This window comes from Populus nigra, chromosome 5 (assembly GCF_951802175.1).
Source record: "Populus nigra chromosome 5, ddPopNigr1.1, whole genome shotgun sequence".
In the NCBI taxonomy this organism is placed as follows: Eukaryota; Viridiplantae; Streptophyta; class Magnoliopsida; order Malpighiales; family Salicaceae; genus Populus; species Populus nigra.
This window is the reverse complement of record NC_084856.1, coordinates 23,835,580-23,852,830: the sequence shown is the minus strand read 5'-3', so window position 1 is coordinate 23,852,830 and position 17,251 is coordinate 23,835,580. Positions and strand designations below refer to the sequence as shown.

Sequence of the window (17,251 nt, the reverse complement as noted above, 5' to 3'; positions counted from 1 at the left end):
TCTGCATATATATAGCATAGTTTATGCCCATAAGTTTGATATTGTGACAAATAAAAAAGGTTTCCACAATTCTACTTTGACAGGAAATCTTTCTTAATTGCGTGGGATGCTCTGTTATTGTAGTCATATCTTTCGTGAATGTTTTAATTTTGTCTTTTAAATTAGATAAATTGATGATTCTAATTGTTGCCCTTGATGATTGTACCAGGTAGAACAAATTAATCACCCACCCACGAATAATCTTTTTGATTTTTATGTTTTGAATCTATTACAGAATAAGGTAAAGCATTTTTGACTTTTGTGCTCGTTAAAGCTGAATTAGTTATTTGGCATGGTAGAAATTTCTTTAATTAGATTTTTTTTCACAATTGGATGATTTATTTTACTTAGTTTGTTGGAATAAGACTCCTGTAAGTACTGCTATTTTAGATTTGTGTGTATGGCTGGATTTGATACAAGTCTTGGTGTGAAAGGCAACTCACTCATGGTAAGCCCAGAAGTACATGTTTCTTGATTGTAGGTATCTAATAATGTTGACGACTAATTTTTTTTCATACTGAATGTTTAGACTTGAAAGGCAGGTTTTGTGTGCTAATGTTAGTAGTCATTTTCTATACCTTATTTGATAATTTGATCAATAATTCAGAGTCAAAGCTAAGCATTCTGACAAGAGCGTTTTTTTCCCTTTGTCACAGTTATTTTCTCGCAGACATGAACTGAACTGAATGCTTCTACTTGACACATGTTATGATTATTTGAGGATCATTATCGGGACCTGATGATCTTGAAAGAAAGTTGTCTAGGAAACACTAAACACTACTTACAATATTGTTTGAATTTCAATGGGGATGGATGGATGGATTGCATTGATCCAAAAAATGGTAGAGAAAAGAGAATGTACTTGGCTAATAGAACTTGGTTAGGGAAACAATTACTAGTGAGATGGTGATGGTCGATGACGATTAGGTCGGACAAGATTAATCCAAACCAATCTATCCCCGGAAATTGTTTTCATACCCAACCAGCCATCTGCATTCATCACACATCATGACCCTATATGTATCCATGGGATAGGGGAGAGAAGAAAAGGGAGAGAACAACACAGCACAAAAGGCACGTGACCACCCATCCAGCCCAGCTCAACGTGTTAAGACTATAAAATAAGTAAGGAAAAGTCTGGCTTAGGTAAAAACAGCTCCTACTGCTTGCTGCGGCGGCGCCCCCTGCTCGTTTAATACTAAAGAACAAGAAATGTTTATTTATTTATTTATTTATTTATTTATATTCCCTTGGAACGTAAACCAAATACTCCCTTCTCCCCTACTTAATTTAATTTAATTAAATTAAGTTGCTAGCACTGGCTTATTCCTTCTTTTAAAAACCCTCGCCTGTTTTATTTTATTCTAGATCATAGATAATATCTTCTTTCTTTCTTTCTTCCTTTCCTTTCTTTTCATGCACACATATATAACCTGCAGGTAGCAGGATATTCATATCATATCATATCATGACTCTAGTAATGAATCGCAACTACAGTTACAGTACTATTCAGCATATGGGGCCAACTCCATTGTTGAGGAGCGGCAGCAGCGGTGCTTGGAATGAGTTATTAGAAGGACATAGTAACGCTACTACTTCAAAGCATTACAGTAGCAGCTCGATGATGATGATGGAGAAGAGACAGTTATTTCTTAGAAGCTACCAATTCTGTAGGAAAAGAACCGTAACAGAAAGGATCAAGGGTTCATTTATTAGAGTGAAGAGAGTGATGTGACTCAAACTAAGATCTGTTCGGAAACTTAGAAGGTTGGTTTGGTCTAGACTCCGTAATGCATTCTGCTATCGCCGCAGAATTAGATTTCTCCCCCTTAAATTATAAACCATAATCATCACAATTCTCTCACTTGTACTTTGTGGTAGGAAGGCTATAATATTAGTTTATAATTTAATTATTTTCTTTTGTTCCAGTAAATTTTTTGTCCTATTTTTTTGTGTTTTTAAAATAATTTTTTATTTAAAAATATATTAAAATAAAAAAATTGAATTTTTTTTATTTTTAATATTACACCAAACTTATTAGAAAATATTTTAAAAAATATTAATTTAATATTTTTTCAATTTAAAAATACTTAAAAAAGAAGAAGAAAAAGCTCTTTCATTCCCAAAATATGTATGCCTATGGGAATGTTGAAGGGCCCAAACCTCGAAACCCGAACCCCCAACCCTCGAACCCCGAAAACCCGAAACCCAAACCCCCTAATCCCGAACCCAAAACCCTAAAACCCGAAACCTGAAATCCCAAACCCTAAAACTTAAACCCAAAACCTAAAACCCTAAACTTGAAAACCACAAAACCTAAAAATCCCAAACCCCAAACCCGAAACAAACTTAAACCCAAACTCTAAACCCGAAAACCCGAACCCGTGAAACCGAAACCTGTAACCCGAACCCCCAACCCCCAAACTCCTAACCGCAACCCTCAACTCCCAACCCCTAAACGCTAAAGCCTAAAGAATTCTGGCATGGAAGTCTTGAATCTTGATCATTGTTAATGCCTTGCTTTACAAAAGCACATGTTTACATTAGTCTTTGTGTGTCTATTTGGAAGAGATCACCTATTGGTCTCCTTTAACCTCGTAGCGTGGAATGTGATGGAGACATTAGAACAATGTCATAGATAACGTGTATGTATATATAAGGATGAAATTATCACTTTTTGATCTCGAGAGATTTAGAATGTCCAAGCGCGTGTACTTGTATTTTTAATTTGTATTTATTAATTAGGATTGTTTTTATTATTTTATTGAACAATTTTATTTAATAGGTCATGATTTGGCTTTTACTATTTATATATAATTTTTCACGTTATAGATAGTTTTAATGAATTAATAAAAGTTGCAGGGTTGTTGACTCCTCCCCCGTCTCCTCTTCTTTGGCTCCTCCTTCTTCCAAACTTTTCTTTTATTTACTTCTTTTTCTCACATCTCTCTTGTCCACTTTAATATTTTTGGTCACGTTATATTTTTTGCAATCCAATTTTGTTTTTAGTCTTTTTAATTTTTTCTTGTTGTATTGAATAAAAAAAATTAGAATTAGCTTTTATTTTTATAATGTTTTTACTTGCAAAATTTTTTGTGATCTCAAAGCTAGTGTAGATACTAGATACATTTACATAGTAGTAGTTGTATCCAATCTTGAATTTACAACTTATTCAAACCCGATGGAACTTACATGTTACACCATTATAGCTACAAGCAAAGTTACCCCAACAATAATACCAAAGTAGCGACAAAGTTGAGACCCCCACTTTTAACTATCATGCCCTTGGCATTTTTAATAGGTGAAATTGTGATATGAATCACTTTTTTAATTGATCTAACTTGTCTAAAAATAAAAAATTATTTGCTAAAATAAAACTCATTGGTACTACCTACTAGGAAAGTATTGAAGATTATCTCCTCACTAATTGAAATGAAATGAAACAAAAACTACAAAAACAAATACCTATTTCAATCTCATAGAATGAAAAATACATATTTGTTAGCAAATATGCAGTATATTTTAACTAGTATAAGATAAAATGTGCCATTAGCAAGCATGAGAGCATGGTTGTACGTAAGTTTTGTAAGTTTTGTAAAGGTTAGTTTTATAAAGGTTTGAATGATAATCTTAGAAAAGAATTGTTCGATCAAAGCAGAAAATAAAATATCAAATCCACCACACATGAGTGAACCAATTTCAAATTGAATCCCCTCCTTTTCATGGGAATGTTATCAGGCCTACAATTGCAAACAAAATAGAAAACAATTCCCAGCATCCCCAACGGCAGCAGTCTCCAACTTCTTCACAATGCCAAAAATCCACAAGTCTTCACAATGCCAAAAATCCACAAGACAACTAAAAATCTTTCTTGTTAGGGCATTCTGATGCTCTGTGCCCTGACCGCCCACAATTAAAACAAGAGCCTCCAAAGCTTCTATTATGCACAATAAAAATGTCATGTCAATTTCAACGTATCTATATATAATAGATGACTGAAACTTGTATGATCAAATATGTCCAAACCCTCAATCACACAAAACAGCAAAAGATAACAAACACAACAGTGGCAAAAAAGGAAACAAACAGCAAAAGATAACAAACACAACAGTGGAAAAAAAGGAAACAAAAAAAACAGGAGAAAAACAAAAAAGAAATCCACCAGTTGCCAACATCATGCATGTACCCAAATCTCATCCTATTGGGGTCACCAAAGATCTGATCGAGTGCATGATTACTGGATTCAACCAACGCAAGCAAGTCTTGGCCAAGAGATGAGCCCACTAAAGCTGTCATTGCTATTGATATTGTGGCTTATGCTTTAAGGTTAATCATACTAGCAATATTGACTGGAAAAATGAACCCAAGTTTGCTATGACAAAAGAATATACCTATCCCGAGATAGTGGCCTGCTTGATCTTCTACCACCTATCAGCCAATCATCTCCACTGCTTCTCGACATCTGGGACCAACTATTCTCATTACTGTTACTTCGACCACCACGCCTGTACGTTCCACCATCATCAGAATCTCTACCACTTCCCCGACCACGGGAAGATCTAAAGCCACCTCTCTGGCCCCTAGGACCCCCTCTAGCAGGACGATCCCTACTAGAAAACCTTCCATAAAAATCACCTGGAGGACCATCATCTTGCAATGCAGGCAACTGCAAACAAAGTTAATAAAAAGATTTTACTACTCTGCCAGAGACATAATCTACGGATTTTAGGCTGTATACTATCAGTGCAGCTAATTCAAGCAGCCTAAGTGGTCATGTAGAAACAATGATAATGAGTGGCCAAAATCTAAAAAGAACCTTGGTGATCTTTGCAATAGTGTTTCCAGGTGGTATTTGCTTATTCAACAATTCTTTTGCAATCTCCTCTGGAAGATCAAAAACTGCTCCCTGAACCTGATATAAACTTATTATATTTAACTTGTTTTAAAGAATGAAATGCATCAAGAAGAAAAGAATCCACTGAACATGTTCAAAACATTTTGCAGAAACACACCCTTTCATCTGCAATAACATGTATTTTTCCAACTTCATCAGCTGCTGCAGGATAAACATCAGAAAGAAATCCAGTAACAGATCTAGCAGATAGAAACCCTCTAGAATATGTTGGATCCCGAGTCAACTGTAACGTTGCCCATCCCTGCAGATACAGAGGTCCAGTTCAAGTTAACAGCAAGATGCTAAAATAGCTATAAAGGTTGTAGTCCACCTATAATAGTAAAGGAAACAAATATACAGCAATTATCTAAAGAAAAAATTAAAAATAGCAAATAGATAAGTTGTCAAGCACAGAAAACGAATAAACAAAATACCAGACCACATCCTACTCATAATACCTGATGGGTTGCATATTTACTACATTTCTGGAGTAGAAAAAGGATATCATCTACATGTTAATCAGAAAAGGAAATGCTTCTAGAAGTTTGCTACAGAAAATAACAGACTCAGGAATGTGCCAAGGCTGCATGTACAATTAAGTAAACATGGTTTCTGAGAAATCAGGGAATTTAGTTGACAGCAATACTAGCATCCATGGAACATGATCACAGGTGTTATGGCAAGTTGTCTTCAGCATGATTGAGTGAAAATGTGAGAGAAAAGCAAGCAGTCCTACCAACCACTTGCATTGCAAATAATGCACTTTTTGCGAGCGATTTCTTAATATTATTTAAACAGAAGCAGTAAGTTACTAAATTACTGTCCAGCTAGAGACTAGCCTGATTAAAAAAGGAAACAAGCAATCATTGCACATTAGATCACATCAAATCTGCAAATTTCATGAGGAGCAATGCCTAAAAGAAAAATCAAGCACTTCGTTAAAATTTGAAATCTGATTGCTAGTTATTTACTTGTTCATGGCTAATGAGAGACCGAGATGAAGGAGGCTGAGAAAATCCACTCAAATGTGCTAGTGCAGCAGCAAGAGCATTTGTTCCTTGTTCTTCAATCAATTTCTGGGCAGTTGGGGTGAAAAACTCTACAGACTCAGGATGAACTCCACTTAGAGTGGCAACGACTTGCTCAGCTGATGACTCCAAAACCTCTTCAATTGCTGGTGGACTAACAAACTCAAACTTGCACCCTGCATCACGCTCAAGGGATCTGACAGTCCTCCTTTGACTGCTAGTGAACATCAAAATGGCTGTACCTTCCTTCCCTGCACGTCCAGTACGACCAGAGCGATGCACAAAAGTTTCTGCATCATTGGGAAGTTCATAGTGGATAATCTGGAGAAAAGGGCCAGCACAAGTTTCTTAGCTATTGAAAAAACAACCTGGGTGCTTGGGATAAAAAAAAAAGGAATGGAAAAAATTCAATTGAAAGATCTTGTGTGAAAAGTCATCTAGGCATTGAATATCATATATCTACATTCATGCTTTTCATAATGATTGAAGCACTTTTCTCACATCATTATAATAACAACTTAACCTGTCTCACTCAGAGTTACTGGGATAAATTCCATACTCTGAGTTCCAAAACACACAAAATCTAATCTTCAATATTAACTGTGGTAAGAGAGCCTATATCAGCTTGTTTTTTAGAGAAAAAAAGCCCCCCCCCCCTCCCAATTCTTGCAGCTTTTAGAACACACAAAACTGACTAACATAAAAATAAATCAGAAAGTTACGAAAAGAACAGAGCTGTCTTATGTAATCATTACAAAAAGAGTGATATAAATTTCTTATGTAATCATAACAATAGCAATTCCGTGACTTTACCAAATCAACGTTTGGGATATCAAGCCCACGAGATGCAACGTCAGTGGCAACAAGCACAGTGAACTTTCCCTGTCGAAAACCATTCAAAGTTCTCTCCCTCTGATGCTGAGATATATCTCCATGCAATGCCTCCGAAGCTATAGTGTTTGTTAGCGCCATAGAGACTTCATCAGCATCTCGTTTGGTCTGAGTAAAGATAATAGTCTTCCCACCCTTTGCATAGACCTAAATATAATGGAAATGTTCTCTGCTTTAGTAACAACAGTTACCTCTGGTTCTGAAATCACTTCAATCAATAATGAGTCCCATTATCATGACAGTAATTGATAATGTATGAAACAAATAATGCATTCAACAGTAAAAAATTACTAACAACGTAAATGTTTTATTATAAAAGACAAAAGTTTGTCACTGCAAGTACCGATTTTCACTCAGATAGATGTAAGTGACACATATAAAAGTGTATAACAAAATCTTTGTAGGGTTTTCTAAATGAAAAGTATTCAAGTGTGTGCCTACAGAATTCTAGCATGGTCTTTGTTGCTTATCATGGAAGTGCTTCCCCAAGTTCAGTTTTCCAAAGTTTGCTTGCACAGATTCTGTGACAATCCTCTAAAATATAGCAAACTAACAGTGTTTATTTAAGAAGTCCTGGAATCTTTAAATACAGTGTATACATATTCTTTGGGGCAAAAAAGTTAAGATCCTACAATGCCTTTTTTTTTTTTCAATTAAGATATGATGGGATGTTGACACCTCATACTACAAGGACAAAATTGATATATTTTTAGTTTTATTTTCTTGAAAGTAAGCTAATGCAGCATTTTATTTTATTTTATTTTTTGTTCTGAATGAGCAATGCTTGCACAAACCATCTGGAACACGAACAAAGCTCTCTTCAGAACTTATGCAGGCTCAGGCACCTGTAGAAACTCCAATAATAAAGACATATACAGATTTTGAATGACAGGACTGCCAACTCATACCGTTACAAGATCACTAAGAATGGTACGCTTCGAAGCTGCTGTGGCTGATAGCGCATAAAGTTTGATTCCTTCTGCCAGCTTTTCCTCTTGATCACCAACCTGTGAAAGAGGAAAGGATAACAAACATATTTTTAGGTTTAAATCCATCACAAAGGTAAATAAGACAAATTTATTAATCTTCTTGTTTACTGTCAAGGTGCACGCAGTAACTTATTCATTTTGTTTATTTTTTTCTTTTCTTTTCCACACCCAACTCCAAAAAATACTGTGCTAGTAAAGTTCTCTAATTATCCAGTACCAGCAGAAACTTGCATAACAAGAATCAAAGAACACACAGACATGATAAAAGAAAGGGGATTATACCAAGTCAATTTGCAAAGGATTATCCAAATATTTCCTTGCCAATTTTTTAACCCAGGTAGGCATAGTTGCAGAGAAAAGCATGCTCTGTCGCTTTGATGGTAGATTTTCTAAAATAACTTCCACATCCTCCTCAAATCCAAATGAAAGCATTTGATCAGCCTCGTCAAGGACCAAATATTCAACCTCTCCCAATTTGAGGCTGTTACCTTTCAATAGGTCAATGATTCGACCAGGAGTTCCAACCACAACGTCAACTCCACGAGAAAGAGCACTTTGTTGTGTGACATACGAAACCCCTCCATAGACACAAACACTGCTCAAATAAGGTGCAGACTCTTTAATTTCTTTCTCTACTTGCTTTGCTAGCTCCCGAGTAGGTGCTAGGACCAAAACTTTAGGAAGCCTACCAGTTCGCCTGTTAAGAAGCAAAAGAAAAACATTAATGAAGCACATGAATCCACATTAACAAAGGGTAGAAGACATGTGAGGCAGGTATAGTGAGCACCCACCTTTGCGAACCTCTTAGCTCAGCATCTTCAGTAAGGCGTTTGATGATCGGAATGCCAAAGGCTAATGTCTTGCCAGTCCCAGTCTTTGCACGAGCAATGAGATCTCGACCTTCCAGAGCCGGAATTAAAACAGCTCTCTAAATCATTGAAAATCAAAAGGATAACTTAAGTGGTTAGAAAAGGGATAATAACATTGTACAAGAAAGTAAACTAACTAAATATCCCAAACAAGTGATGTCCTAGGAAAATTAGGGACGAGACATTGATGATATCTCAAATAACAGCATGTATTATTAATGCAGTAAAAAGCAAAGAAAAAGAGTAAACTAAGAAATGTGGAGCGCAATGTAATGGAACGTGACAAAAATAATGATAGTGATAATAAAAACCAGAGGATAGAAATAGCAGTAACAAACAAGAACAAGATAAAAGGAAAAGAGGGAAGTACAGACTTGAATGGGAAAAAGGTGAGTGATTCCTCGATTCTGGAGGGTTTGGACAAGGCGGTGAGGCAAACCCAATTTAGAAACGTCAAGTTCGTCCTCACTAGTATTGCTACTTGGCTCAGTTTCAGAAGAAGCGTAATCGACATCAGCACCGCCGGCATCGACATCAGCTTCGAAATCAGAAAACCCATCTAGCCCCTTGAAGGCCTCTTCGCTGAGGATGGAATTTGGGGAAGCGATAGCACTAGGAGGAGAGAAGCTGCTGCTGCTATTATTAATAATAAGGCTGTGTTTAAAGCTAAGTTGCGTTTTGGCTATTAAAGAATTGAAATGAGGAGGCCTTTCAGACAAAAAAGGAGCAGACGACGAAGAAGGATATGGTATAGCTGGTGACGAATGTGTCGTCGTCGTTGCTCTTCTGCAACTATTAGTAGTAGTAGAAGGGAAAAGAGAAGAAACCCCAATTACAGTACAAGTAGAAGCCATTTTTTTTTTATTCTTCTTCTTCTTAATTTCACCCTCTGCTAAAGGGAAGGGAAGGGAGAGTTGGAAGTATAGAGAGAATGTGATGTTTAAGGGGTGTAGCCGGCGAGCGACTTTGTAGTGTAAGTGCAAAGTAAGAGTGGGAAGGGGAAGAAGGAAGATAAGGGCGCGCCTTCTCAAAAACTTGTGGCCTTGGAAACCTCCACCTCTTCCTTTGCTCTTTAACCTTTACTTGTCGATAAATAATATAGAACGATAGATATCTGTATTTAACCATGCTTGCTGCCCTGAACAAAGGCCAAAATACAATGAGCATTCTGATCTGATGATTCATATGAGATATTTTATCTCCTGGACTTCATTTTGTGGGCTCGCTCACTGGCCCATTAACCCACCTCTCTTTCTTTTCTTTTCTTTTTTTTACTTTAGAAAAAAAAACAAAAAAAAGAAATGTCCCCGTAGTTTTTTTTCTTTCGAAAAACAAATATGTTTGATAACTCCAAATGTAATTTTATTGTTGAATCATGCTATATTCTCATCCTATTTACTAGTAAATCTCAATGCCAGTATATTATCATAATTTGGTTTATTTTGATACTACGAATAAAATCACTTGACGAACCTATCTTCAGAGGGTGATATTAGCAAAATTAATAGCATTAAGAGATTATTATTTCTTATGACCTCCATCTTGTCCAGTTCATTGGCCAGTTGGCATTAATGCTTTATTATTTTTTTAATTTAATTTTCTAATTAAAAAAAAAAGTAGCCATACTTACATCAGGTAAGGTATATTAAAAGATTATTATTATTTTGATTTCTTTATATTTAAAATTAGAAAATATTTTTTATTTAGAAATATATTAAAATAATAATTTTTTATTTTTTTAAAATTATTTTTAATATAACATATTAAAATGATTTAAAAATCAAAATTTTAAAAACATACCCGTAATTTCCTGCAGTTAAATTAATTATTAAACCTTTTTTTGTTCAAGGGAGAAAAAAAAAAGCTGGCAAAGAAAAATAATGAAATAAAGGAAGAGAGAAAGAAATTGGAGAACAGATATACTGAAATTGCAATCCCCTCCCTCCGTCTGTCTAACAGCGATATCAATCCTCTCCTCCGCCATAATTGCGTGCTAGTTGTTTGAGTAAACGGAGGAGCAACGCCTCCTTATCTTTCCCTTTTACTTCCTTAACACTCCGACTCCGTCAGTCAGATCTCGTCACCTCTCCCTAATTAATATTCTGTAAGTTGGTGGTTTCATTTCTATCATCTCCATATTCATCAATTAACACTACCACTTTTACATTTATTTATTTGTAGCTACAGGATGTTTTTTTTATTTGTCAATCTTTCTCCTCTTTCTGACAGTAATGATTCGGTTTAGGGTTCGCGATTTCCAAAGCTCCTGCCCCTCCAATTGTATGAAGAAAATGATTACAATACATTATTATTAATTAACTCACTCATCAAGGTTCCTTCCTATTTACTTCTTATGCTCATTATTCATCTGCTTTCTCCAATTTTATTTTTTATTTTCAGTCGTTAACTATTTGTTCATTTATTTGGATGATTGTAGGCACAATTTTTTCCTTCTGGTTGATTAGTTATTTTCCTTGCTTGCTCACGATGGCTGAATTACTGCCAATTTACTTTAGCATTATTGCTTTCTTTTGCGCCTTGGGAGCGATGGCTTTGGCTATTTTCCACATCTACAGGCATCTTCTGAATTACACTGAACCTACTTATCAGAGATACATTGTCCGCATCATCTTTATGGTCCCGGTTTGTGCTTCTCTTCTTTGTCACTTGCTGCTATTTTATCTATACTAGTTCAATCAAGAAACATGAAGGAAAATGAAGAAGAAAAGAGAGAGATTTTACCAAATCACCAAGATAGTAAATAAGGAAAAAATGTGCGCTTATAATCTAGCAGAACCTTCTTTTTTTTTTTAATAAACATCGGAAAAAAAAAGTGAGTAGAAAGATGTTTTATTTAATAATCATGATGAGAGTTTTTTGTCTAGTTTTCATTAAGAAAAAAAAATCTTCAACTTTAACAGTCAGTTAAGCATGTTCAAACAAGTATTTGTGAACAAATGGTCTAAAATGCGCAGAAGCTATACTTTGTGCATGATTGCATGTTAATCTATTCACAAAGCATGCGGAACAATCTGTTTGTCCTGTTGCTTTTGCTGTTTCTGGAAGGTGTAACTGAGAAAGATCTTTTGGTCAAATGCTCACAGGTTTATGCATTGATGTCCTTCTTGTCCCTAATTTTTCCAGAGAGTTCAATCTATTTCAATTCCATTCGTGAAGTGTAAGTGTATTTCGTTGTTTTATAAAATTGCAGTAGCCTCTATCTATTTATATACTGTGTATCTAAATTTGTATTGATATCCAAATGTCACAATATTTCCTAACAAAGTGGATTACAATAGCAAGCATCTATGTATCATTCCTACATGAGCTTGGAGTTATTGATTACCAACAATCATTAATTGTTAGCTTAAATTTTCCTTCCTTTTCCTTTCCTTGTATCTCGCTTCAAAATACAAATGGACAGTTGAATTACTCTTGTGGGCATACAGATTGTATCATCCAGACATTTAGTGTTGATAAATGCAATTGTACATCGAATCAGTAGGGCATTTAAGCTCAAAACACAAAGATTTCCTATGAAAGAATGGTTGATTGCAAACATTGTCTGGTGATGGTATTGTTTTGAAATGGTCATGGTGATTATGTGATGGCACAGTGGTTGTGATGGTAGTGTTACTATTAATCTGGATGGCTTTGTGTCACCAGGTATCAATCCAAGGGTTCTTCTGAGGCCCGCTAGTGGTCTGATCTGGGTTAGATCCACATATTTAGCTGGTGTGTCATTTGATAAGCTCTTGAGATGTCACTCTGGGACATGGGGTCTTCCCTGTGTTCTGCAGTAGCATAGATTGACCACCTTCCCCTTTCTACCATTGTCGAACCAAGGGGTGACAGTAACTGGCTCAATGTTTTTCACCTTCCTTTGTGTTATCATTCCGTAAATTTGACACTATTACTGTTAAATGTTATTCTACTTCATGCACCTTGGAATGAATAAGCCAACCTTATCCTGCATCCTACAATATCCAAAAAAAATTTATGCAGACAACTAGGATCTTGTAATAATAATATTCCCGTTGCAGGGGCTAAGAAGCTTTCTTTGTGTAGTATATACTGCATGAACCATTTATGCTAATGATTTATCAACTGTTTCAGTTATGAAGCTTGGGTCATTTATAACTTTCTGTCCTTATGCCTGGCTTGGGTTGGCGGCCCTGGAGCAGTTGTGCTAAGTTTAAGTGGGCGGGCTATGAAGCCATCATGGTGTCTGATGACTTGTTGCTTTCCTCCCGTTCCATTGGATGGGTGAGTTCCTCTTTTTTTATGGCTTTGGGGCATGCACAAATCTCATTTACCTGTTTTGTTCAGAAAATATGTACTCCATAACCTGCAGTTGTATATTCACTGAAGTTCGTTATCATTAATTTCTGTCTGAGTTTTGAGTTTTGATTCAATGCAGGCGTTTTATCCGGAGGTGCAAGCAGGGCTGTTTGCAGTTTGTGATTCTGAAGCCTTTTTTAGTTGCTGTTACACTCATACTTTATGCAAAAGGAAAATACAAGGATGGGAATTTCAGTCCTAACCAATCGTATCTGTATCTCACCATTATATACACAATCTCGTATACAATGGCATTGTATGCTTTGGCATTGTTTTATGTGGCATGCAAAGATCTGCTTCAGCCTTTCAACCCAGTTCCGAAGTTTATCATCATCAAATCTGTTGTTTTCTTGACTTACTGGCAGGTAAAACTTTATCCGCAGTTTGTTCTCATTATGAAGCTTTACAGACTGATTGTTCAAAGTTTTGTTTGCATGCAATGTGCTCGTAGTTGAAGTCTTTGTGCTATCCCTGAAGAGCAGAGAAAGCACATGATTCTCGAGTGACTTTTCAAGTTTATGCCTATTGGATTCAAAATGACTTGATCTGTATGCAAGCCTTTGCATGATTTCCTATCTGGTAACGTTGCTGCAAGTTTTAGTCTGATAAGTCATATTTTGTGCCCCACATGTATGAGGACACATGTAACAAGCCTTTTCAGCTGCCTAAGTTGTGCTGCTATTGCTTCTTAGAACTCTTGGTGCCTTTTAGCTTTCCCTATTCACCGTCTGTGCACAAGTTGCAGAGAGTTAAGAACGATTAAAACATTAACTGAAATTCATCAAGAAATCAAGTAGAGTAAATAGCAATTTCAGGTAGTACCTTGACTGACTCCCGAACCTTAATTCTCAAGAGCTCTCCAATGATACCCCTTGCCCCCTTACAATCACAGTTAATCCTCGGGGTTCTCTGGAGTCTGTAGAACTAGTCTACTTGATAGGAAATTCCAAAGGATCTTTTATGCTAAGAACGAAAATAAATCTCCTAGGAAAAATTCATATTCTTCTTATTCTGACATTCTTCCTGCATCAATTCGTAACATCTAACTACAGCATGCTTTACCTTCAGTATTTTATTTACAAATCGCAGGATATGAAAAAAGAAAAAAAAAAAGAGACATTTACCAATGTAAGAGAAGCGTAATGTTGTTTAGAACTTATTACTTTCTCTTAGAATTGTGAGATATATACTTGCAGACTATTATTATCTTCTCTTTGTTGTTTTTCTTCTTCGCAATATTGGTGTAGTGATTCCAGTCTGCAATTGGAGCTTCAGTTTGTAAAAATTCTTGATATGGCACCAACAATGTTGCTTTTTGATAGGATCCCTTCATTATTAGGTCCTAGCATCCATCTGCTAAAAGGAATCATCTGCCTCTGTGCCTCATTATTAGTTATTAGATTTGGGAGTAATTACCTTTTGAAACTCTCATTCTCCTAATACACTGGCCAACTGCCTCCCCTTCTGAGCCTAAAAAGCGGGGGGAAATTCAATTGTTCTTACTTCTTCAATGTAGAATGCATCTACTTTATTCTTTGAGTGTCCTAGTCTCATGTTAAATTTATCTGTGGACAATTAAAAGATGGGAGCAAAAGAAGTGTGAGCTTGGTGATGATCTAGTTATGTTTCTATTTTTCTTCTTTAGGGAGTTCTGGTTTTTCTTGCTGCAAAGTCTGGATTTATAAAGGATGCAGAGGAAGCTGCTCAGTTTCAAGATTTTATTATATGTGTGGAGATGCTTATAGCTGCTGTTGGTCATCTTTATGCATTTCCATACAAAGAGTATGCTGGTGCGAATATTGCTGGGTCTTGTGATCTGACACGCAGTCTTGCACATGCCCTGAAGTTGAATGACTTATACCATGACACTGTTCACCAGGTATGCCTGACAAATTTTTGTTTCCTCCCATGGGTCCTTTCAAAACCATGCCTATTTATATGCCAATGATTATTAAAATATTTGCAGTTTGCACCTACATATCATGATTATGTGCTCTACAACCATACTGAGGGTGATGAGGGAACAAGAAAGTATCGCTCGCGAACCTTTGTGCCAACTGGCCACGAGATGGATGCTGTGAGGAAAAACAAACTCGTATTTGGAAACAAGATAGACGAGATTCAGCTATCCAGTCAGTCTTCCTCCGCCACAAGCACACCCAAAAATGATACCTCAGTGCTCAATTCTGCACATTCTGATGCAATGAAATCTTCCCTTCTTGTGGATTCTTCTAATTCTGTATCTGCACCATATGACATGTCACTTATTGACATGGACTTCTCCAATTACCCTGCAAAAGTTGCTGCTGCAAATGAAACTAGTAGGTGACAAGAATGGAGGGACTGAAACAAAAGGGTAAGATAAGTACCCTTAAAGCAAAGAGTTGAGGAATATGAGGTTGTCTTTCTGCTTCAGGAAAGAAATGTGTGCTATCATTGGTGTCAATTTCCTTGAGAGTGTTTCATAGCCCTCAGTCCTCTATTTTCATTTGGTTTAAGCATTTCACTGCTTCAGGCTTCTCTATTGTTGCCTGTTTGTCCATGGTTATCTACCTTTGTTGCCTATTCTGCTTTGTAGATACAGAACTTTTAGACGTCATACTTGAGACATTAGAGGTCACCATAAAATTGGCTGAATTGTTTGTTTACCCTTCAAATATCAATGATTGTCCACCCTGCTTCCACTTGTGTTCAAGATATGGAAATTTTAGATTTCACGTTTGCAATTTCCCATTTGCAACGTGAAATTGCGTTTTGATTCTTGTGAACTTGTTTTTGCTGTTGCATGTGTGCTAAACCAGGGCCATTATGTGAGTTGTGGATTTAACTCATCATTGCTATTTTACATTTCGGTTTGCCATCCTCGTCATAACTATTTGCATCATGGCATACTAAGAAAGGGTACTTTTAGCTTTTCTTGCTGTTGTCAACTAATTGGAAAAGGTTGTAGGATTTGAAGTTTGATGCTGGAATCTACATATTTTGGTTACCATGGCAGGGTTTTGTGTCACATAAATTTGACCTTGTCACAAGAAACAGGTTTCCACAATTCTACTTTGACAGGAAGTCTTTCCTAATTGCGTGGGATGTCATTATAATCTTAGTAATAATATAGTTATTTCTTTCATGGATGTTTAAATTGTGTTATTCAAAGGAAGTAAATTGATGATTCTAATTGTTGCACTTGATGATGTTACTGGGTGAAGCAAAACCACCTCACCCCCTAATGATCTTTTAGCAGGTGCAAGGTTTTTTTTTCTGTAAAAAATAATATTTAGATGGTTTTATTTTAATTAGATAACAATCGGATCAAATTTTTTAAAAAAAATGTTATTGATAACCTAGAAAAATATTTAAAAAAAAAACAGATAAAGTTGTTAAGTTCACAACCAACAGATAAAAAAATTTGGCTGTCACTAGCTATAAATTATGTCATCACATACCACACATGTCATCCAAAAAAAACAAGACACCAAGGTGCTTTCAATGTTTGGCTGTCAAGAAGTGTGGCGCATGCTAGAGCGTGTGTTGCTCATATCAGTTATTTTTTGTTTTTGATATAATTATTTAAATATCAAATTACATTTTAGATGACTGCATAATAAAAAAAATTATTGTAAAAATACAAAAAAAAAATACTTACACTAGTTTTAAAATTTTTGCTTTTAATAATATTTTATTTGTTTTCATCCTGATAATAACTCGTATACCTTATGAAAATATCTAAATATTCTCAGTAACTCATGACAAAACTATCATTACACTATTGTTTTCACTCTATATCAACAGTGTTTTTCCACAGTTCCAATTAGGTATTATTAATGTTTTGACTCTACCATAGAATAGGAGAAAGCACATTTGACTTTTGAGTCCGTTGAATTCTCTGTGCTGAATTATTTATTTGCCATGGTTAAAAGTTGAAAGTCTCTGATTATATTGTTTTCGCAAGTTAGATGATTTATTTTACGAATTTATTTACTTATTTTGTTGGAATCTCTCTCTCTTTTCAAGTATTATTTTAGATTTGCTACACAAGTAGTCTTGGTGTGAAAGGCACTTCATCCATGCATGGTAAACTCAGAAGTACATATGCTTAAGGTCTTGATTGTAGGTATCAAATGTTGACAACAGGTGATTTCCAGAGAATCAAGATAAGACAATTTCCTACTGAATGTTTAGACTTGCAAGGCAGGTTTTGTG

General features: G+C 35.7%; 2 protein-coding genes and 1 pseudogene across 4 annotated transcripts; 2 read left to right on the top strand and 1 right to left on the bottom strand.

Moving 5' to 3' along the window:
* The first annotated feature begins 1,519 nt into the window (after window positions 1–1,519).
* On the top strand, window positions 1,520–1,879 carry LOC133694929 (uncharacterized; annotated as a pseudogene).
* A 1,750-nt stretch (window positions 1,880–3,629) lies between these two features.
* LOC133694148 (DEAD-box ATP-dependent RNA helicase 3, chloroplastic-like) lies at window positions 3,630–9,823 on the bottom strand. 2 transcript variants are annotated; one of them, XM_062115602.1, is made up of 10 exons: window positions 9,085–9,823; window positions 8,633–8,769; window positions 8,124–8,538; window positions 7,761–7,859; window positions 6,775–6,999; window positions 5,905–6,282; window positions 5,052–5,195; window positions 4,856–4,951; window positions 4,431–4,705; window positions 3,630–3,976 (listed from the first exon to the last, which is right to left on the bottom strand). In XM_062115602.1, the coding sequence occupies exons 1-10, from the start codon at window positions 9,562–9,564 to the stop codon at window positions 3,898–3,900; spliced, it is 2,328 nt and encodes a 775-aa protein (XP_061971586.1). In that variant the 5' UTR covers window positions 9,565–9,823; the 3' UTR covers window positions 3,630–3,897. The 2 variants fall into 2 exon arrangements, with proteins under 2 accessions (XP_061971586.1, XP_061971587.1); XM_062115603.1 differs by having other exon boundaries at window positions 4,856–4,945.
* Window positions 9,824–10,569: 746 nt separating this feature from the next.
* Window positions 10,570–15,819, top strand: LOC133694795 (uncharacterized). 2 transcript variants are annotated; one of them, XM_062116492.1, is made up of 8 exons: window positions 10,570–10,814; window positions 10,956–11,042; window positions 11,148–11,353; window positions 11,815–11,888; window positions 12,827–12,976; window positions 13,131–13,416; window positions 14,697–14,930; window positions 15,018–15,819. In XM_062116492.1, the coding sequence occupies exons 3-8, from the start codon at window positions 11,198–11,200 to the stop codon at window positions 15,378–15,380; spliced, it is 1,263 nt and encodes a 420-aa protein (XP_061972476.1). In that variant the 5' UTR covers window positions 10,570–10,814; window positions 10,956–11,042; window positions 11,148–11,197; the 3' UTR covers window positions 15,381–15,819. The 2 variants fall into 2 exon arrangements, with proteins under 2 accessions (XP_061972476.1, XP_061972475.1); XM_062116491.1 differs by having other exon boundaries at window positions 10,940–11,042.
* The last annotated feature ends 1,432 nt before the right edge of the window (window positions 15,820–17,251 follow it).

Excerpts from the sequence above, each read along its gene's own strand:
- LOC133694795 (XM_062116492.1), top strand. The coding sequence starts at position 11,198 with ATGGCTGAATTACTGCCAATTTACTTTAGCATTATTGCTTTCTTTTGC. Across the intron at positions 11,889-12,826 it reads TTCAATTCCATTCGTGAAGT|TTATGAAGCTTGGGTCATTT; the intron begins GTAAGTGTATTT and ends CAACTGTTTCAG. Across the intron at positions 13,417-14,696 it reads TTTTCTTGACTTACTGGCAG|GGAGTTCTGGTTTTTCTTGC; the intron begins GTAAAACTTTAT and ends TTTCTTCTTTAG.
- LOC133694148 (XM_062115602.1), bottom strand. The coding sequence starts at position 9,564 with ATGGCTTCTACTTGTACTGTAATTGGGGTTTCTTCTCTTTTCCCTTCT. Across the intron at positions 7,860-8,123 it reads ATCCTTTGCAAATTGACTTG|GTTGGTGATCAAGAGGAAAA; the intron begins GTATAATCCCCT and ends CCTCTTTCACAG. Across the intron at positions 5,196-5,904 it reads CTCTCATTAGCCATGAACAA|GGATGGGCAACGTTACAGTT; the intron begins GTAAATAACTAG and ends CTGTATCTGCAG.